A 22,020-nucleotide genomic window follows, 5' to 3' on the forward strand; every position below is an offset into this window, starting at 1 on the left:
CTTTCTAGCACCTTCTATCTCCATATTTTACATGTTCTGTGTGTGTCTGCACCTCACTGCTATGTCAGTGTCTCGCTGTCTCGCTGTAAATCATTTGAAAACACGGGTATGTATGCAATATTTCTGGCATCAGAAGCCGGGAGCTCATCCAAATCAACTCCAGGCCTCCGCGCCCAGGCCCACACTTGAACTAGACAGGATTTCTCCCCAACTATTCAAAGGTTTCAGGGGAAAATGCTTCCCTTCTATCTTGTTCCAATGTCTCTCAGCCTTTTTATTCTCCCCTCGAGGGGAACGAAGGCAGTTGTGATCCCGTGCCAGGCTCGAACGCTTAAGACAGACGAAGTAGACACGGACACATGCACACTGCACTTACCAACGTAGCCCGGGGTCCCACAGGCTGTGGACATCACGTCTCCTTTGCCTTCCATTTTTGATAATCCAAAGTCACTGATCATTATTTTGGATTCCTCATCTTGACTGTAGTACAAGAGATTTTCAGGCTGGAGAGAAAATAAGAAGCAAAAAATCAACAAAGGGTGTTTAAAGCGGGGTTAATTGTGGGAGACTCACCAAGCCATGTAATCTGGTCACAGTTTTTTTTTTTTAATTTTAATTTATTTATTCATGATAGAGAGAGAGAGAGAGAGAGAGAGAGAGAGAGAGACAGGCAGGCAGAGGGAGAAGCAGACTCCACGCCGGGAGCCCATCGTGGGACTCGATCCCGGGACTCCAGGATCACGCCCCAGGCCAAAGGCAGGCGCTAAACCACTGAGCCACCCAGGGATCCCCTAATCTGGTCACAGTTTAAGCACATGCTTAAACTTCAGACAGAGTAAATGCACCAAGGAAAGCAGTGTTCGGTAAGAGCAATGTAGAGGACCCTACAGAGCACTGGGCACTCAGGTCTCAAGAAATGTGACTCCCTTTCGCTTACCAGTATGTTCTCTGCATTAAAAAAGTGAATCCTCTGTTAGGGTGACCTCGAAATCCTCTCAGATCTGTCAGTGTATTTCTTGGGTTGGAGCAGGGGGGACTCACAGAAATGAAATTCCTTCTGCAGGTGGAATTTCTTGTTCCCTTTCTCTGACCCTTGTCAGCAACCTCTCTGTAATCCCAGGCTCCCTCTCCCAGCCCTTGGTAACATCCCATGTCCTGCTGTTCTGGCAGATGTGTCCCTCGTTCCCCTCTACTGAGCCAGCTGACCCCTGCTCCCCCACCTCCTGGGAAATAGAGGGATATCATCATGGTTGAATCAAATCCGAAGATCCAGCACCGTGTAGGCACGTATCCTTAAAGATTCTGAGCTCTGTTTGCCTTCCTGGAAAACATGGGTTGCAGTGGTTCTTCATTTGCTTCCTGGAACAGTACATGATGGAGCTCAGAGGGCAGGAATGCTTGACACATGGCAGAGGTCCTGTCTCCCCAGAGCCCTGCAGTCAGGGGCACCTGCATGGCAGCTCCAAAGTGTGGGTCAAGGGAACGCAATCCAGGGGTGGAGTGGGAGACAACGAAGCGTTATTTGCATAGTGTTCTAGGAAAAATTGGGGTGTCACTCTTCGCCAAAGGTGGGGGAGAGAGAGAAAAAGAAGCTCAAGGAGACAGAGGGAGATGTCTCAGCCTCGGGACTGGGCCAATCCTTCCCCAGGCAGAGCCTGAACACAGATGGGCTGCCTCAATTAATGATGTTGTCCCTGAGGAGATAATGTTGAGGAATGACACCTCCCCTCTCCCCCCACTGGGAAAATTCTGAAGATTGACCCAGTGAATAAGCAATCACTTCTCTCATTCGCATTTAACCTTAGAGGAAATGCAACAGGAAGGACGGGAGCTGGGCAGGCCCCTTCCCCACTCCATTTCCTGTCTGGCTCTTCTCCCATCCCTGAGAGTGAAGCGAGAACATCTCTGGTCAGCGCTTTGTGGTGAGTCTTTGGTTCCCGAGTATTGAATTTGAGGAACTATTCTCTCATCGAGTGAGTAGGCCTGTGTCAAGAAGTGGTTCTGGGCCTGGCTGTGCAGCAGAATCCCCTCGGACAGCAGCAAATGTCTGCATGTCTTCTTCAGGAGATTTCAGAAGGGCCCAGGGCCTTTGGGTGTTAAAATCCATTGGGGGGGGGGTGAGATTCTGAGGTGCAAACACTGCTGTGAGGAAATCCTGGGAACTGCTCAAGACACCCTTTGTGAAGAAACCGTAGTCAAGCCACTCTGAGCCCTCTTTTTTTTTTAATTTATTTTTTATAGGAGTTCAATTTGCCAACATATAGCACAACACCCAGTGCTCATCTCGCCAAGTGCCCCCCTCAGTGCCTGTCACCCAATCACCGCAACCCCCTGCCCACCTCCCCTTCCACTATTCCTTGTTCATCTCCCAGAGTTAGGTGTCTCTCATGTTTTGTCACCCTCACTGATATTTTCACTCATTTTCTCTCCTTTCCCTTTATTCCCTTTCACTAAGCCCTCTTCTTAACGGGGCCTCCATCCTGGTCTTCTGTGTCCTTCCTGTCTTGCTGGGCTTGCACAGTCCAGTCTTAGCAAGAGTACTGCTAAGTCAGGTAGAGAGAATCCCTCACCCTTGATATCTGGCCAAGCTCTCTCACCTTGGATGTTGTTCAAAAACATTTATTCAGACACTTGGTAAAGATAGTCAGCAGACTTAATTTGGGGCGGGGGGCACTGCAGTGGGGTTCTACAGTAGGAGAGAAAGAGTGGGCTCATGTCCTAATGCAACAAAGACAAGTGGAGACCTATACCCAGGAGCAGGAGGAGGGTCAGTGGATGGGAAATCACTAAGAGAGAATATCATGAGTGGGAGGATTGGGGCTACACCAATTTCAGAGGATCCTTTTGTGGGCAGGCCAGGGTGGGCGGATACGGAGGGTGGAAGATAAGGAATGTGTTCAGACACTCAAGCATGGGTGATGTTCACCAACGTGACTCAGTGGGATTCTTGCTCAGCCTGGACCACATGGCCAGAGCCAACTGACTAAGGACAGAGCCCATGGAGCCTAGTCAGAAAGAAGACTCAGGAGGGGCCAAACTCAAGTTTGGTCAAGGGAGAGAGTCTGCCAATGTCTAAGTTCTTGGCCAGGCTTTTATCAAGAATCCCCCCATCCTTGATATTCTCTCTTGGCAATTTTCCATCCATGCCCCTCATTCTGCTTAATGGCTATAAACCCCCCACAGGTCCTTGAGGAATTTGGCGTTGAACCCAATTCTCTCCTCCATTGTCATACCCTTCCTGCAATAGCCTTAAATAAAGTCTCCTTTATTTTAACAAGTATCAGAATAATTTCTTTTTTTTTAACAGAGCTCAAAAGAAAAAAAATACTATCCTTCACCCCAAATCATACCCCGAGAAGGAATAACACTTAACATTCACAGTGACATGAATTCCACGGATGAAGCATGAGAGTAGAAGAAAATCAAATGTATGCTTGAGGGTGCTTTCAAGGAGTTTGAAGAGAGAAGAAAATGGGCCAGTCAATAATCAAAATAAGAACAATGCTTAGAGTGGGGATGAAATAATCTAATCAAAAGGTGTGTGTGTGTGTGTGTGTGTGTGTGTGTGTGCGCGCATGCGCGCGCGTAGGTGCATATGTGGTTCATGATAAACAGGAAGGATCTGACCTTGGGGGTGGAGAGGACTTTTAAGTTTCTGATTTTTAATCTTTCTATCCCAAGCAAGGATTGCGAAGCCAGTGGCCTCATGCTCCTCAACACGGCTGCATCTAGGCATGAGATTGCCGTGGAGACAAATATCCCCCTTACACATTCTTCCTCCAGGGGATACATTTGGGTCATAAAGCCCTCTTTTTGTGGGATGATTACCAAGGAGGGTTAAAGCCACTGGTCATTCACAACTTAGATCATTACTTGTCCGCAAAGCATCTTCTGACTTAGTGAAGATATAGCTTTTCCTTGAGGGGAGGGGGCGGGGGAACAGGAAAGTGGGAGAGAAGACAGGTTCCAGGGTAATCTGGAGGGAGGCTCCCAGTTGGCAATAGGAGGGCTCAATCAGGCAGACAGCCTGGCACGGGTGGGGGTGGGGGATCCAGCAAATCTGCCTGGGGTCACAAGAGGCCCAGGATTCACCTGAAAAAACCTTGTTCCTTTGATGACATCTTTGCAAGAAAACGGATGGCTAACTGGGGAGTTGGAAGGTCAATGCCAACCCTTTAATAGTTTATATAACAAGCTTTTAAAACGTCTGAATCAACACTTCCTATTAAGTTAATGTTATACATAAACACACTCCTAATCCAGTGATTCTCAACTGGGGCAATTTGGCACCCCAGGGAGGCACTTAGCAATGTCTTTGGCTGTGTCAAAACTGCAAGAGTGGTACCGGCATCTAGTGGGTAGAGGTCAGAGATGTTGCTCAACATCCTACAATGCACAGGACAGCCCCCCACCCCCACAAAGAACATAGGGCTGAGAAGCCCTACCCTGATGTGAGGGGGCAGTACTGGACATTTCCCGTCTCAGTCCCTCATTTTGAAAAAAGGACAACTGGGATGCCTGGGTGGCTCAGTGAAGCATCTGGTTTTGGCTCGGGTCATGATCCCAAGGTTCCGGGATCAATCCCCATGTAGGGCTCCTGCTCAGCGGGGAGTCTGCTTCTCTCTGCCTTCCTGCCCCTCTCTGCACTCGTGCTCTCTGTCTCAAATAAATATATAAAATCTTCTAAAGAGAGAGAGAAACACAGAGAAAGATAAAAGGGCAACTGATTGTCTTCAGTAGGCCCCTGGGGCAAGAAGACACAAGACCACCTTTCTGGAGGACGGAGGGGGTATATTCGCATTTGAGGGTGCCACGGTATCCCAGATGGTGCCCTAATCTTCAATGAACCTGATCATGTTCTCTATTGCTCTGACCTGGATCATCTAGTTTGTTTTCATTTTCTAAGATGTTTATGAAAATTTAATAACTCAATCCCAACTGCTGCCACGTAGATCAAATTCCTCTGTGACTCTGAAAAGCAGTGACAAGAGGTCCCATCGTGGCACTGTTCTTTCCACAGCGATAAGCCTGGTAGTTGCAGAGGCTGGGAGCTGCAAGTGCTTCTCTGAAAGTGCTATGTGGGCGTAAAAAGCAGTCTCTCCTGTGCAGCCCATTTGCCTTTCGAAAGGGGAATAAACAGTGCCCCTCTAGGAAATGGTATCTGCGTAGGAATGATTTCTATGAAGTACAAACAACCCAGCCTATCACGTCACACCCCCATGGTCAGTTCCCACACTAACTTGTTCAGAGAGCTGCCTGCCTCCTCTGTTCTGGAAGCAGGGAATCGGCCTTTGGTGAGGGCACTGCTGCCTGGCAGAGAGAGGCTAAGTGGGCTTAGCACTTGAAAGGGCCTCGAGGTTCTGAAGATTAACGCTCACAGCCCACTTTAGCGTCAAGAAGCCTGCCAGGGGCAAAGGCTGTAAGGACTCTGTCAACATTTCCAAATACCCTTGTCCAGCAGTTCTCCAAGAATATTCCCAGGGCAACACCAGCATCACCTGTAAACCCCTTAGAAATGTGAGTTCCTGGGCCCCGCGGCAGACCTACAGATTCCGAACCTCTGGCTTAGGGCCAGCCTGATTGCACAAGTGCTCCAGACAATTCTATGTAGGCTAACATTTGGAAGCTACTACCCCAGCTCCTGGAAAATGCCACTGGGAAGAAGAGGAGAGAACTTCGAGTGAGACCTTCTGAAAAGAAAAGCTATATTGTTTATTCACACCCAGTATTTAAAAATGGGCAGATGCTGAAATTCTGTTTTAAAAAATGCTTATGGTGGGCAGCCTGGGTGGCTCAGTGGTTTAGTGCTGCCTTCAGCCCAGGGTGTGGTCCTGGAGACCGGGGATTGAGTCCCACATTGGGCTCCCTGCATGGAGCCTGCTTCTCCCTCTGCCTGTGTCTCTGCCTCTCTCTCTCTGTGTCTCTCATGAATAGACAAATAAAATCTTAAAAAAAATGCTTATGGTTTGTTCTTTACATCGTCTTTACATCGGTTTAGATTTCACATAGTCATGCAGAGCATGGCTCCAGTATGATATAATCCCTGTGTTTATGATGTGAGTGGCAGGTATGTGGGCTGGGGTGAAGCTTCTGCCCTGACTGGTGCAGTGAGCTCTGGGGTCTATACCTGTGGCCACTGTAGCATGAAGCCACATTACAGCCTTGGGTTAACAATGTTGCTTGTTACTGTTCCTCCAACCAATATGTTCGCCACCTGCACTTGGTAGCATATGATTGATATCTACCCTTCGGTATCTATACTGACCAGGAAGGGATGTAATGCCAAGCTGCCCAATGAAGGCTCCGATCCATTAGTGCTATTGGGTGAAGGGTCAGTATGCCAACTCTTCGTCAAGAAAAGATCAGATTATAACCAACAGGACACTGGGGGAAGGCTGCGATTGTAGGGCATTTCTTTCTTTCTGCATAACCTTCCATTTTTCCTCTTCTGTCATGCCTTCTATAGACTTGTTCCATTTCTTTCATGCAGTGTGGTGCTGAAATGGGGTTGGACCTGTGGGAAAGCTGTGTAGAATTGCACTGGGAGAAGGCTTTTCGTGGCCAATATATCCTGAACAAAACTACCTTTCAGGTAGGCTGAAAGCAATACACAACCTACCTCCCTGTGGCCCTTTGGCTGCACATGATTATAAAATCTCCCAAATGATGGCTGGCCCCATTGATCTTTATCTTTCTTTGGGTCCCAAAGGCCCTGACAACTAACAGTACACAAATACCCCCATTCATGCCAGCCATATATCCATCCAGGCAACCTCATCCGTCTTCTGGGGTTGATCCTCTAGGACAAGTGCATTGTGGGTGGGAAAGTGGTAGGAGGATGTTGCTAAGTGACGGCCTTACCTTGAGGTCCCTGTGGACAATGCCCATTCTGTGGAGATAGTAGACAGCATCCAAGACCTGGCGGATCAGAGTGCTGGCATCTTTCTCTGTGTAAAATCCTTTCTCCACTATCCGATCAAATAGCTCTCCACCGGATACACTATTTAAAAAAAAAAAGAACAAATAAGAAATTTGAGAGGACCTGTGGAATTGTTCAGGGGAAGCCATCAATAAGAGATTTCAGTCTGACAAAAGAACCAAATTTTATCTCCAAAATAAATTAATTTTCAGATTTAAGTTTTGCCCCATCTTTTCCACAGATGCTATGCCAGGGAAGTGTTTCTGTGTCATGATGGTATAATTATCTGGAATGAAATGAAGGGAATAAAAATAAACCAGGACTCATGGATTAGCCAGGCTTGAGAAGTCTCCTCTGGCCTTTGCTTCCATCCCACTATGACAATGTAAAGTCAGAACGACTTTCCAGAATATTGGCATCATAAGATACAAGGAGATGATGGATAGGATGCTTTTTCTGCATAAGCGAGGTCTGCAAGGTCTTCAAGGTCTTCAAGGTCTGGAGGGGTAGAGAGCATGGGAGGAGCAGCCCTGTGGGCAAAGAATAGCCAACATGATGTTTGGGTTCTTGACCAAGTTCTGCTCCTAACATGGTGGGAGCACGGGCATTCCTTGAATCTCTGGACCCCAGTTTTTTATCTGTAAAATAAGGGGATTAATCTAGTCAACTATAACCAACAGAAGGTAGGGGCACACCCTCTGAGGCATGAGAACCTGAAAGCCAATTGCAATTTACAAAAAAAGAAAGAATGACACCCCATTACACTGTTTTACACTGTTTTTGGTGACAATGTTAAATTTTAATTTGCTTTGAATTTCATACTGCACTAGATATTTTCTTGGTATTTATTATATTTATTGCCTAGGTTGGCAAAGGTCAAAAAGCCCTGGTGGACAGGCCCTCTAGCCCCTTTCAGCTCCGATATTTGGTGCTGCTCTGAGTTGAACAAAGTAACAGAGCTGTACAATTCTGCCTAGGAACAATTCAACCCTTAGCCTTCAAATTTGTAGAATTTATACTTCTCGAAGAAAAACAGTGCTTCGTTCAGATAATTAAGCCATCTTGGAAATTAGTTTCGATGGATATATTAACATTATTCTCTTGCATAAAAAGAAACAATTTCCAAGACCAAAATGAAAACGATTTATTTGAGACACTAAAATCTTAAAGCAGTTTCACAAACAACTTTTACAGCTGTAATAGATATAGTAAAAGACATGCCCTGGCAGTAACATACACACACACAAACACACTTGGAGCTCTGATTCATTTTCTGCAAGTCACAGCAATTAATGTGCAATATCTGATCCATCAAAATCCTCCTTTAAAAAAAAAACAATAAAGAAAACCAATTGTGGCTATAAAACGCCAAGGTGTTTGAGTTTCTCCCATTACCGAGCGTCATTCTAAGCGATGTTGTGCTTGGATAATGTCTTGTTTCCCAAGCAAACTGAACAATCAAGACAAGAAAAGGAAAGATGCTCCGTAGAAATAAGAAGTAATTCAGAGAGTGAAAAGAAATGGAAACATCAAGGAGAAACTACACCTTTTGATGACCAGGTTGTCTAAATGGCCCATCCTTATGTAAACCAAAATCCCAAGACATCCCCTCTCAGCAGCTCAACATCAAGCTCTCACCAGTCTTCATGTTTCTAGATCCTTCTTGCAATGAGTTTCAGTGGAAGAGCTCTGCAGGCCTTGAGGGTGTACTATGGAGCATGCCCTGCTGCCAAGGCTAGGGTGACCCTGCATGCGCTCACTTCAGCTGAAGTGACCCACCTTTGCCAGATTCTCTCCCTCCTTCACAACTGATCTTTCCTGCTTCCCATTCTCTCCAAGTCCTCCTTTCTCCTATGTAATATATTAGGTATTAATAGAACATCTGCACTCTGATTGGGCATTAGTGCAGTAAGAATTGAAGCATCAGGGGCTCCTGGGTGGCTCAGTTAAACATCTGCCCTTGGCTCAGGTCATGACCCTCATGGTCCTAGGATCAAGCTCTGTGTGAGGTCCCTGCTTTATGGGGAGCCTGCTTCTCCCTTTTGCTCTGTCTGCCACTCCCTCTGCTTGTGCCCTCTCTCTTTCTCTCTCTTTCTCAGTCAAATAAATAAATAAAATCTTAAAAAAAAAAAAAAGAATTGAAGCAAGAGTCGAAGTGTAAGACACTGCTGCACCATGTTCTGTCACAGTCTCAATGCTCTGCACATTTATTTCACTTCTGAAATTTCAAATCACACCAAGGCTTTATTCTTCCGAACAGTGTTCAGAAAGTATATGGTTTCCTTAGAAACCAAGGCACAGGGAAGAAGTCTAAAAACTCACCAAAAAAAACCCCCATAACAATACTCATAAAAATGCCTTAAAATTTGCAAATCACCATATATTTTTCAAAAATCTCCTTAAGCATACATTCCAAATGGCTACTGTTACATACTACATGTTTGTGCCCCCTCCCATACTCATGTTGAAGCCCGAACCCCCAGGGTGATGGCATTTGGAGATGGGGCCTTTGGCCTCAACCTTTGGTATTTAGGTTGAGATGAGTTCGTGAAAGTGGGGCCCTCTGGCGGGATTAGTGTCCTTATACAAAGAGAAACCATTGAGTCCAGTCCAGTTCTCTCCTCTCCCTCCCCATCTCCACTATGCCATGTGAGGACACATTGAGGAGAAGCCATCTGTAAGTCAGGAAGAGGCCTTAAAAGGAATCACATCAGTTGGCACCTTGGTTTTGGATATGGCAGATTCCCGAACGGTGAGAAATAAATGTCTGTCATTTAAGCTGCCCCGTTTCTGGTATTCTGTTGTGGCAACCTGAGCTAAGACACCTACTTCTTTTGAAAACCATTTGTGAACAACCGGAATCCTAGAATCACTAATGGGGAAATAAGTTTAGAATTGTGGTGAGGGGTGTATCTCATTTTCAGGCCCGCAGATCAGGAGTTAGGTCGGTTGGTTGGCTGCTGAGCTGACTGGCTGCTTTCTACAGCAAATTTCCCAAGTGCATGGTTTATAGCTCCACGTTAGAAATGGAGTTCCTCAATGGGAGCACGTCAAGCATCAGAAGGAAGTTAGAAGGGCCAGGGGTCAGGTGATTGGGGAAAAGGAGCAGAACCATCATGACAGATCAACAAATAAAATTAACTAATGGTGGCTATGGGAGAGAGGTTCATTAGGGGAATGTGGACATAGAAAGAAACTGGCTATTGGGACTCCTGGGTGGCTCAGTTGGTTACACATCCGACTCTTGGCTTCAGTTCAGGTTGTGATTTCGCAGTCATGGGCTCAGGACTCAGTGCTCAGCACAGAGTCCACTTCAGATTTTCTCTTCCTCTGTCCCTCCCCCCACCTCAAATAAATTTTTAAAAATAAAATCTTAAAAACAGAAAGAAACTGGCTATTAAGATTAAGGGAGAGGACAGAGATCGTGCAAAAGTTCTCTACTCTTCTCATTTGACATTCATTTAGAACAACCTGTCTTTGCATCGACCTTGGGTTTGCTCAGTTTCTTATCTCCTGTGTCTATTACATTTTACTGCTATCACTGCACGTGAATTTTATATCCACAAATATGAAATGGTTCAATGTCACAATCTCAACCAAATTTCAGTTTATTTGTAAAATTTTAAGTAGTGCAAATCTCTTCAAATGAAAAAAATCATTGTCAAGAAACATAATGTTAAAGTTGTTGGATCAAGTTCTGATTCCACCACGGCACACTGCAACATACCCTAGTCAGTGTACCATGCACCCACTGTTAGTACGGGGTACACGGAGCCATTCTTTACACGCACTTGAACTTCTCCATGTTGTTTCCATAGGTGTCATACCGTTGTTTTAAAAGTCACTGTTAATTATAACTTAAAATGTTTTTAAAAATCTTATAACAATATCTACACATTCGTTAAAAGACAGCACTTGGGTGGCTGTACCTGGTGGCTCAGTGGTTGAGCATCTGCCTTTGGCTCAGGTCATGATCCTGGGGTCCTGGGATTGAGTCTGGCATCAGGCTCCCCGGATGGAGCCTGCTTCTGCCTCGGCCTATGTCTCTGTCTCTCTCTTTCTCTCTCTCTCTGTCTTTCACGAATAAATAAATAAAATCTTAAAAAAAAGAGACAGTACTTGTGGCTAATGCTGAAAAGTGGGCTCCAAAAACCTGTTCCTCTAGGAGTTAGGTATAATAAAATATGAAGAAGGTGGCAGGAAACCAGAATATGCCTCCTTGACATAAAATTTATTTTGAGTTCCAAGCAATTAAGAAGCAGTGAATGCAAGAAAAAAAGTCTCCCTCTTTTGTCTAAAGGCAAGAAATGAGTTCTCCTTTTCCTGGAGACAGACTCTATCAGCCCACAGACTGCACCAGAGGAATGTGCAAACAAACCTCCTTCAACTAATCTTTTATCTCTCTAGTCTCCTCACCATTTACTATCCCCGGCCCAAACCCCTCTGTGTTGTCAATTCTTCACAAATTTATTGTTTGTGTAAAAGGTATAAAAGCTTCCAGCTCTGATCACTCCCCCAGGTCTTCATTCTCTGAGCAAGGATCCCAAGTACTGCCAAACTTCATTAACATGTGTCTAGTTTCTTCCCGTTTAATGGGTCTTTGTGAGTTTGACCCTAAGAATCAGCCAGGGACCCACAGACAGAGGTCAAGGAAGACTTTGTATCTCCCTAAAAAGCCAAGCAGTATAGGGCTGTGCCGTTAATTTTAGAGAGCACTCTGAGAAATATAAACAGTCATGCTGAGATAATAAAAACAAAAAAAAAGCAGTGCTATAGCAAATATGCCTTGAAACTCACAAAGACCATCACCCAACTAGGGGGTGAAAATGGAAAAGAGCCGGAGACCTGGCTATGGAGCAAGGTGGCCTCTCTGTGCCCCAGAGCAAGGCTGGTTACACATGTGTTTTCCCAGAACCATCTCCCCCATTCACATTTCATCCTAAGAGGAGGGTCCTCTTGAAATGTGCAGGATGTGAATCAGAGAGGCTTACAAGCGAGGCATGTTTCATCCATGAGACCCCAAGGCCCAGATGGAAGAGGTGTGTATTTTTTCAGCCAGCCTGGAGAAAGAAAGGGCCCATCCTCTCAGTCCTTTCCTCAATGAAGTCCCAACTCGGCGGTCCCCGGGATTTCCCTCCTCCCACGCAGGGCAGTCGCCCAGCTCCCCAGCTCCCGGGCCTGTGCTCTTAATCCTCACGGCTTCCCTTGGCTTTGGCACCCACACCCCCTGCTCTCGAGGGGACTGTCTCGCCTGCTCTGGAAGGATTAAGGGTTTATTTCATGCAACCTCTAGCCTCCATGTTTCCTCCCTTGACAAATCCTACTTTAATAATAAAAATATCTTTTTTTCTTAGAATTCAGTTTCACAACATCTTCCTGGCTCAAGCTGTTCAGAAGATTCCAAAACGCAAAGGCATGCCTCTCCACCTCATGGACCAGATAGACCAGTTTAATTTCTGGCGTTCTGGTGTTGGGGGGTGGGCGTGAGGCCGATGAAGGCGCTTTGGAAAATCCCAGAAAGACACCAAGGAGGGTCCCAGGGGCAGGGCAGGAGAAAATCAGTCTGAGCTGTCTTAAAGGGGGACTGATATTTAGTCAAGTGGACAAAAAGTGCAGGGGGTAGGCCGACACCAGTAATTTGAATTGTCATGAAAGGAGTCTTTTGGTGAACTGAATATCCTTAGGGAAGTATAGTCAGTGAAAGAAGTGTTGACTGCATGCCTTTTATAAGCCCAGCACTCGGCAGGCAGTGCTAGCCTGTATTTGGGGAGCTACAAAAGAAGCCCAAGTTGACAATTCAGACTACTAGCAAGCAAGGACTTGCCAAGCCATGACCCCAGCTCAGTACCACAGGACATCGCAGAGGGGAGACATCAGTGAGGAGAGGACGCGGCCTGCAGGACAGTTCCTAACTTCCCTTTTGCCTCCAGAGTCCAGCACAATGCTAACAGAAAGACGATTCCCGAAGGCAGGGGTCACGCTGTCTTCTAACCGAAGGTCTGCCATTGCCATCCTGGAGGCCTACTGATTTCAGATTCCCGGGCCTTCCTGCCACCCTCAGAAGTGCTCACAAGAGCAAACCCATTCCTCCAAATCCACGCTGGCCAGCTCTGCAGTGCGCACTAATTTTCCACCCACCCAGGCAGCAACTTCCATTGCATTCCGTGGGGCCTCAGGGATTCCTTGGAATTGTCTTCTCTCCCGGTTTCCAACTACGCCCCTTCGGTTCCCAGCTGGCTGCCCCTCAAGGAGGGCCAGGGAAAGTGTGGTAATAGCCAAAACCATGGATAAGAAACAACTAAGGCATTTTAATTTTGTATGGGAAACTTGCTTGCTGAGACCCTCATAAAGAAATTCTACTTTTGTATTACTCATGAGAAAAGGGCCAAAGGATTTGTTGAGAAATTATTAGCATGTTCAAGTTTTCAAGAGAAAATAACTCATCTGTTCTAAGTCCAAGCACCTGCTCACGTTTCAAAAAAAAAAAAAAAAAGACAATTACAAATCATTTTTAGTTTTTGGTATTCCAAGGGGGCAAAGCATATCTCATTCTTATTGAATCCCCAGTATCTATAACTGTTATTCCAGTGGGAAATGCAGAAAAAGAAAAGACATAAATCAACAAATGAAGAAATTTAAACCACTCAGAGAGTCCAAAATGCTGTGCAGAGAACTGAAACAAGCTGCATGGTGTCACCACTTTTGAGTGGGCTCCAGGATGGCCCCTCTAGATGACAGGAAAGAGCCGGCCAAGTGTCCATGGAGGGGAAGAGTGTCTGGGTAAAGGGGTGAGCCAATCCTAAGATCCTCAGGACAGCAAAGGTCTTACAGAATTTGGGGACCAGAAAGAACGTCAGCAGTGAGTGGAATCTGCTGGGCAATGGGTAGAATGGAAGGCCCAGATCACATGGAGCCGCTTGTTACAGGTTGAATGTTTGTGAGCTCCCCTGCCCATTGATTCAAATGTTGAAACCTAATCCCCAATGGGATGGTACTTGGGGGTGGGGTCTGTGGGAGGTAATAGACCATGAGGGCAGAGCCCACACCAATGGGATTAGTGCCCTTATGAGACACCCCAGAGGGCTAGTTTGCCCTATTTTTGCCAGATGAGGATCCAACAAGAAGTTGGCAATCTACAACCTAGAATGGGGCTTTCACTAGCACCCGGCTGTGCTGGCACTCTGATCTGGGACTTCCAGGCTCCAGAGACTGTGAGACATAAATTTCTGTTGTTTACGAGCCACCTGTCTATGGCACTTTGTACTGGCAGCCCAAATGGACTAGGGCACCATGCAAACTAATGTTCCAACTGTGGTGTGTTTATTCTGTTTGGTAAGAAATCATTAGGAGGATTTCAGTTGGGGGACAGGTGAAATTATTTTTTTGTTTTTAATGATCACGCTGGCTGCTCTGTGGAGAATGGGTTGTAGAGGCAAGAGTGGAAGCAGGCAGATCACTGAGGAGTTATTGCAGCCTTCCAGGTGAGAGAGGAGAGTGGCTCAGCCTGGGGAACACTGGAAATCGAGGTTGACACACGTGGGTATGTTTTGGAGACACAGTAGGCAAGATTCACTGATGAGGTTGACATGAGCATGCAGGAAGGAGAAGAATCAAGGATGCCTCCTGATTTTTTTACTTGAAAAACACCCGGGGGTAGTGCCATTATTTGAAATGGGGATCTTGGTGAAAGAACAGATTTGGAAGGGTAAAAACAGCTGAGGCAGCACTGAACTTCCTATAACAATGGAATGCTCTCTATCTACAATGTCCAACCTGGCAGCCACGAGCTACAGGAGGCTGTTGTACATTTGAAATATGCTAGCACTTTAATTAACGTAAGTAGCCACATGGCCCTACCACATTGGATAGCTCAGACCTAGAGCCTTGGGTAGTATATGTGAAATCTGAGGTGCCTTTTGGATGAAGATATCAAGCAACAGCCATGGGTATAAGTCTGAGGTTCAAGGACAAGATCAGGGCTAATGTTTAGAATTAGCAAGTCATCCACATGGAGATGGTCCCCAGAGCCAAGAAGCTAGACGTGATTGACCACTGAGAGAGTGCAGCTGGATAAGAGAAAGACGTCTGGGGGTAGCTTGGGTGGCTTAGTGGTTTAGCACCTGCCTTTAGCCCAGGGTGTAATCCTGGAGACTGGGGATCGAGACCCACGTCAGGCTCCCTGCATGGAGCCTGCTTCTCCCTCTGCCTGTGTCTCTGCCTCTCTCTCTCTCTCTGGGTCTCTCATGAATAAATAAATAAAATCTTAAAAAAAAAAAAGAAAGATGCCTGACTCCTGGGAATGCCAATACACAGATAAAGAAGAGCCAGCAAAGGACCAGAGGTAGGAAGCAAAGGAGGAGAGTGCAGTACCATGGAAATCAAGGAGGGTCTGAGAGGTCAAGCATCATGAGGACAGAGAAACATCCATTGTACTGGGCAAGACGAAGCCCAGAACAGGAGGCAGAGAGCTGGGAGTCACTGACATATGAGACTGCATCTAGACTGTGGGACTGGAGATGTCTGAGGACACAGAGAAGAGATGGGTACCCAGGACTGAGCTCTCCGAGTCTCATTTTTCTCTCTGTAAAAGGGGTAATTATATTTGCTTTAAGAATTAAAGCAAATGAAGGCAAGGGAAGTCCCTAGGTAGATTCCCGGCATTCCTCACTGTTCTGTGAAAGTCCATGCCTTCTCTCCTCCCACTGAGGACCTTGGGCAGGTGCAAACCACTGACAAGGCATCTGCGAGAGGGCTGCTAGGAACAGAACTGCCCCCAGAGGAAGGTGGCACAGAGCCTTTGGTTCTATGGACAGGAGAGTCCCTAAATTTCTCTGCTCCCCACAGACACAAGGGGGATTTTGGAAAATATCCATGCCCTTTATTAGGATGGAGATTTGTGAAAATTTCAGCCTTATTACATAATCTCACAGTTTTGTATTGTGACTTCGTCTGCATTAATTAGTTTTTTTTTTTTTTAATCTTTCTTTCTATGACCTTAATAATGAGGATTTAAGGGGGGTGGTGGTGGTCAGAATGCTATCAACCTAGTATGGCCTATTTCCTGAAATGTTCTATGTTAAACATGCCATAGCCCCACATAGTGACCTTCTGAAAGAACACGCACAGCAAGCGCTTTGTATGAACAAACAATCTTGAACGTTTTAAATACAATTTTGGGAAAAGTTCTGCAAAGAACCATTACACACTGGCTTTCCAGAATTAGTCTCAATTAGAAAGATTTTACTTGGCAACACATTGTTCTGTTATGATTTTTCTAATATTAGAGCAGCTTTGCATTCCTTGAGCAGATAACAACTGGAAGAAGCATGAAACGGCTCTGGAATAGGTCTAGGAATATGGCTTGGTTACAGATAGTCCATAAATTATAACTCCCATGTAGGGAGTTGCCACTGGGCTGTAAGCACATCTTTGTCTATCTTGGGTAATGGGCTGTGTTCAAAACTGATAGAGAGCAACCGCATACTTTCATGCGTGCTCAGAGATTCAGACTCTGAAGGCAACTGGCTAAGGCTCTAATTTTACAACAAGCTTAAAAACTGCATTTTTTATTTTTTTGATTGAAATATCTTTATAAATTTTTTATTGGTGTTCAATTTGCCAACATATAGAATAACACCCAGTGCTCATTTTAAATTCTTCTCTGTCCAGTTTTAATGAAGTTCATTATACGTATTTATATTAGTTCTAGTGTTTCTTGGCTAAAGGGGGTCTCTTCCGAAAAATATTCCAGTAGATGTGTGGGAGAGCGTATGTATTTAGGGAACTGGAGAAAGATCTAACACTGCCCTCAGAAGAGCAAAAACAAAATAAAAATGGCCTGCCTACTGTTTAGTTTTGCAAAATGCTCAATGCTTTTGCTGATTAAGTCCGTGGACCTCCCAAGTTTACTTCCTATCAATAGCCCTGACCAAGGGCATGGTCACAGCTGCCCACTGCAGGGTTCCCTGGCTCCAAGCCACCTCTGTACCTGTTGAACCCTCAGATAATTTCTGAATCTGATTCCTGCTCATTGTTGGGGTTGTAGCTTGAATGTCACTACTTCAGAAAAGCCTTTTCTGTTCCCCAGACTAAATTAGGTGCCCCCCCACCGCCAGCCAATACATTCTCTTAATGCCTCCATTTCTACACAACACTTACCTGTTAGAGTTAATTATTGGTATATTCATCTGTGTAATGCACTGTCCTCCTACCCTGCCCCGACCTATCCCAGACTGTGAACTCCATGTAGGCAGAGGCAAGGTCAGTCTTTTTGCTGCTTTTACCCAGGGCCTAGCATGGTACCTGCACAGCCAAAAAGCTAACAAACTATTTGCTGAATAAAGAAAGATGTTGCACAAGAAATGCATAGTGAGTGGCGTCTGGGTCTTGCTGGGCATGGCATCGTTTAGCAATCATGCACACTGGCAAAGAATGTGCCACAGAGCACCAAACAAAAGAGACCCAAACAGGCTGCAAAACAAAAGCAGGTAAGCCATGGAGATTGTTGTCATTTGTACATCTTGATGGCTAAGTATTTTAAAGCACCCCCTTGTAACTGTACGAATACACATTATATGTCCACTGAAATATTTTCTTCAATTAATGTGCTCTTTTAGGAGGAAGGTAATAAAACGAAGCAAGTGCCAGACATTCCAGGTAAACCAGCCACTATACTTGCTCTTTCACTCTGCTCAAACTGCGACAAGTTGAGGATGTAACAAAACCTCCACTCAGGGCTATGTTGCCAACAGCTCCTAGAACATATTTCCTAGGTGTCCTAGTCCCCATATTGGGCTAAGTAATGCTTGCTGGTGCATTTCTTCTTTTTTTCTTTCTAGCACCCACACATTGACCTTCCCCACTTAGCATAGAGGGGAAATAAGATGCAACATGACATTGAATGTGATCCTTACAACATGTTCAGAGACAACAGGTAACAACCTCTAAAACCATATTATGTTTGTGTCTAACATGAGCCTTCATATAAAAAATTGGCAAAGGTTTCTTCCAAGTTGACAAGGCCCTTAAGAATGCACACCACTGTGGTGGCTGGGTGGCTCAGTGGCTGAACATCTGCCTTTGGCTCAGGTCATGATCCCAAGGCGTTGGGATCGAGTCTCTGCAAGAAGCCTGCTTCTCCCTCTGCCTATGTCTCTGCCTCTCCCTGTGTGTCTCTCATGAATAAATAAATAAAATCTTAAAAAAAAAAAGAAAAAGAATGCATGCCACTAACCTCAAAGAGTGAACGGCAACCTTGTGAAAATTGCCATCCTGAAATTTGAGTGATAATTTAGAATTACTGTCTCCTGGAAGCTGTGCACAAAACTTAGGAGCGGCTGTTGGGCAAAGTCTGTTGGTCATGGTATGAGTCACCAATAAGATCCCTAGTTCATACTTTTACAATGAAACTGTCTCTCTGTAAACACAGATTATTAAATAAGAGTGTAAAAAACCCCTTGAGTGACAATCAATAGAGAAAAAGAAGTCATGGAAATAATCTGAATCCCTATAGCCCAAACTTTGTTTTTTATCAATCACCATTAAGGAACATCAGGCCTTGCCCAACCATGTCCATTGGCAACAGGAGTTTGGGGACATGGCACAGTGAAGAGCCCCTCCTGACGGGCTGTGTAAGTAGCTGCTGTCCTACTGATGGAAGAGTCACTCTGCTCTGCCAATGATCCCCAAACCAGAAGCCTGGAGCAACTCTTAGTAGCTTTTCAGATTCCAAAAAGGAAGCTCTAGCCAAAAATGCTTTTCTTCCCTCCTTGAGTTTTTTGTTTGTTTTTTAAAAGATTTTATTTATTTATTTGAGAGAGTGTGAATCAGCATGCACAAGTTGGGGAATAGACAAGGGAGAGGGAAAAGCAGATTCCCCGTTGGCCTGCTGAGCAGGGAACCTGATGTGGGGCTTGATCCCAGGACTCTGGGATCATGACCTGAGCCAAAGGAGAACTCTGAGCCCTGCCCACCTGGTCCCTCTTCCAACACCAAGCATGTCTCTAGCACCGGAGGCCTGAGCCTCACAGGAGCTTCATGCATCATTCCCCTTCTTTCTTCCTGATGTTCTAAGCACAGAATGGGTCTTCATACTTCAGTTTGACAAGAGGACTTTGACAGAAATATTTCTTACTCAAGATTTTTCTGAAAGACACACTAAGTATGCTTGCTTTTGAACCATTTAAAAAATATATATATATGTTTTTAACGAATAACAACTGGAAAAGTTTAAATATAATGAGCTGTGAGGGGTAAAGAGTGGAGTAGTGCCGGCCAAACTAGACACCAGGATAGTTCCTTAGCTTCTCTTCTTTGTATCTCCGACTGGGGCTGATACGGTTAACTTTGTGTTTCAACTCTATGGGAACACAGGATGCCCTATTCTGTGTGTGTCTGTGAGGGTGGGGGCTTGGGGGCAAGATTAACATATGAATAGGTAGACTGGGTAAAGCAGATTGCTCTCCCCAATGTGGGTGGGCCCTATCCAATCAGTTGAAGGCCTGGATAGAACACAAGGGCTGAGGAGGAGGGAACTCCTTCTGCCTGAGTGCTTTAAAGCTGAGACATCTGTTTTTCCTTGCCTTTGCACTTGAGCCAAAACATCAGGTCTTTCTGAGTCTTGAGCTTATCGGTCTTTGGATGAGAACCACATCATCAGCAGTCCTGCATCTCCAGCTTGCTGACTCACCTGGCAGATCTTGGGACTTGTCAGCCTCTCTAAAACTGTAAGCCAGTTTCTTACAATAAACTCTTTATATGTATTTTATATAGGTGTGTGTGTGTGTGTGTGTGTGTGTATTCATCAAAGATATTTATATTCATATAAAATATATAAAACATCATGTGTACACACACCCTATTGGCTCTGTTTCTCTAGGGAGCCTTAACTAATGCATGACAAGTACAGGGACTTTCAGCTTCCAAGTTTCTGAAGGTTCTAGAACTCCTTGGCTCAACCCCAACCCCAATTAATGGCATCATCTGTGGTATTCAGGAAAATATCTGGCCTCCAAGGTGTGGGTTCCTTTGAGGCCATCTGATTAGGCCCTTCGTTCTGCTGATGAGTAAAGGGGGCCCTGGCTACAGTGTGATTCACCCACGGTCACACAGTTCTCAATGGCAGGGCCTCCTGGCTTTGCCTGGTGTTGCCTCCTGTGAAAGGACACTTTTCTCTGCAACCCTAGTCACTACTCTAGAAACGAAACCAGAGAGCAGAAACAACAATGTAGCAAAAGAAGAGGAGATGAAGAAGACTGGAACAGAAGAGGCAGCAAAGAACACAAAAAGAGGAAGTCGTTTCAGGAGCTGTCTATTCAGAAACCATTGTGTCGCCCCCCCCCAACACAGACCCCCCTCCCCAAAAAAACTTTCTCTATAATGAAATGGGGGTGCACAACATGGGAAATTCATATTTATAAATAATTCATCTACTACTTCAAATCCTCCCACGATTTCTGGCAAGCTCTTCTAAGGTACTTCAGCCTCAAGCAGACAGATCTAAGACTCAGTAAATTGTGTTTTTACTTTTACAGGTAATTGTAGGCACCCAGCCAAATACTAAATGTGCCTTTGATGACAAAAACCCTCCAACGCCAACTACAGCCTAACATGCTGTCCAAGTGCCAAAGGGGCCCTGGGACATACTTTCAACAAAGTCACTATCCTTAATTCAGTTTTCTAGAAGAAAGTTCTTATACCACCCTTTCTTATATTTGGAAAAAAAAACCCCACAACCCCCCCCCCCCCATATATGGCAATACTTAAAAAACTTACAAAAACCACCTGGGGCAGGGACACTTTCTTCAGTGAGACCGACCACAATGATTTACCTTTCCTATTCTCTTTAGCACATTCTGTTACTAGTGTTTTAGTTCAGGACGTGTGTTTACACGGACATTTATTTGAAATTAGCCATGAGCTTTGACACTCTGGCTGTTATAAAATAGAGCAGGCTCTGTTTAATGAGTGAGGCCAGAACAGGCATCGTCATGGTCCTGCAAGTGACAGGGTTCTCCACACCAGCGGCCACCAAACCCCCTCACCGAACACAGAACTGAGGGCCCCAAACACAGAACTCATGTTTCTAGCATTCACCTTTCTTCACTGTCAGCGTCTTTTAAAGTGTGCCCTTCCACTTTATGCATCCTGGGATGGCTATAATTTAAAAACAAAGCAAAACGAAAAAGCAGAAATGACAAATGTCTGTGGGAATGTAGTTAAACTGGAATCCTCCCATATTGCTGGTGGGAGTGTAAAATGGTGCAACCCCTCTGGGAAAACAGTATGGCAGTTCCTCAAAATTTAAACAGAGACTTACAATAGGACCCAGCAATTTCATTGGTTGGGTGCAGTAAACATAGATGCCTATAAAAACTTGTACATGAAGTTCACAGCAAAATTACTCATAATAGCCAAAAAATGGAGATAACCCAATGGCCATAAGTTGATGAATGGATTAACAATATGTGGTATATCCATATAATTCATATAAGAATATTATTCAGCCATAAAAAGGAATTCAGTACTGGTACATACTATATAATACTGCAAACATATTGAAAATATTATGCTAAGGGAAAGAAATGAGACATGAGTACACATTGTGTGATTCCATTTATATGAAAAGTCCAGAATAGGCAAATCTATAGAGATGGAAAAAAGATCAGTGGTTGAAGGCTGAAGCGAGGGGAGGGAGTGCGGATGGAAGGCTGGGTAACCACTAATGGGTACAGAGTTTATATTGGGGGTGATAAAAAGTTTCTGGAATTATATAGTGGTGATGTTTCCATAATCTAGTCAATATACTAAAAACCACTGGATTTTATACCTTAAAAGGGCGAATTTATGGTAGTGAATTATATTTTAGCTTAAAAATCCTCTCTTTTGGGTTTCCGGAACTTTTCTTTTATCAACAGGATGACACATGTACAAAGGCTTTATACAAATCCTAAAGAATGCCTTGTTTTCTGCCTTGCCCACTTGACAAATGGAATTTTCTCCCTTTGTCTTTTTACCACTTTATTCCCATCTTTTCCACATCTATTCCTTCTCCTCTTCATGATTCCATCTAAAGGTGGTTTCTCACTGGAGCTACTGTTTCC

At 44.9% G+C, this 22,020-nt stretch overlaps 1 protein-coding gene across 3 annotated transcripts in view; it reads right to left on the reverse strand.

Moving 5' to 3' along the window:
• CAMK1D (calcium/calmodulin dependent protein kinase ID) overlaps positions 1 to 22,020 on the reverse strand; it is a 433,707-nt gene that overhangs the window by 59,228 nt on the left and 352,459 nt on the right. For all 3 annotated transcript variants that reach the window (XR_005989504.1, XM_041767287.1, XM_041767285.1), the window contains exons 4-5: positions 6,862 to 7,000; positions 377 to 503 (exon numbers count right to left, since the gene is read on the reverse strand). Coding sequence is in view for 2 of the 3 variants with exons in the window: in XM_041767287.1 (XP_041623221.1) it covers positions 377 to 503; positions 6,862 to 7,000 (266 nt within the window). In the remaining variant the exon portion in view is untranslated. The remainder of the gene's footprint in view (positions 1 to 376; positions 504 to 6,861; positions 7,001 to 22,020) is intronic.

The sequence above is a fragment of the Vulpes lagopus genome, chromosome 8 (assembly GCF_018345385.1).
Source record: "Vulpes lagopus strain Blue_001 chromosome 8, ASM1834538v1, whole genome shotgun sequence".
In the NCBI taxonomy this organism is placed as follows: domain Eukaryota; kingdom Metazoa; phylum Chordata; class Mammalia; order Carnivora; family Canidae; genus Vulpes; species Vulpes lagopus.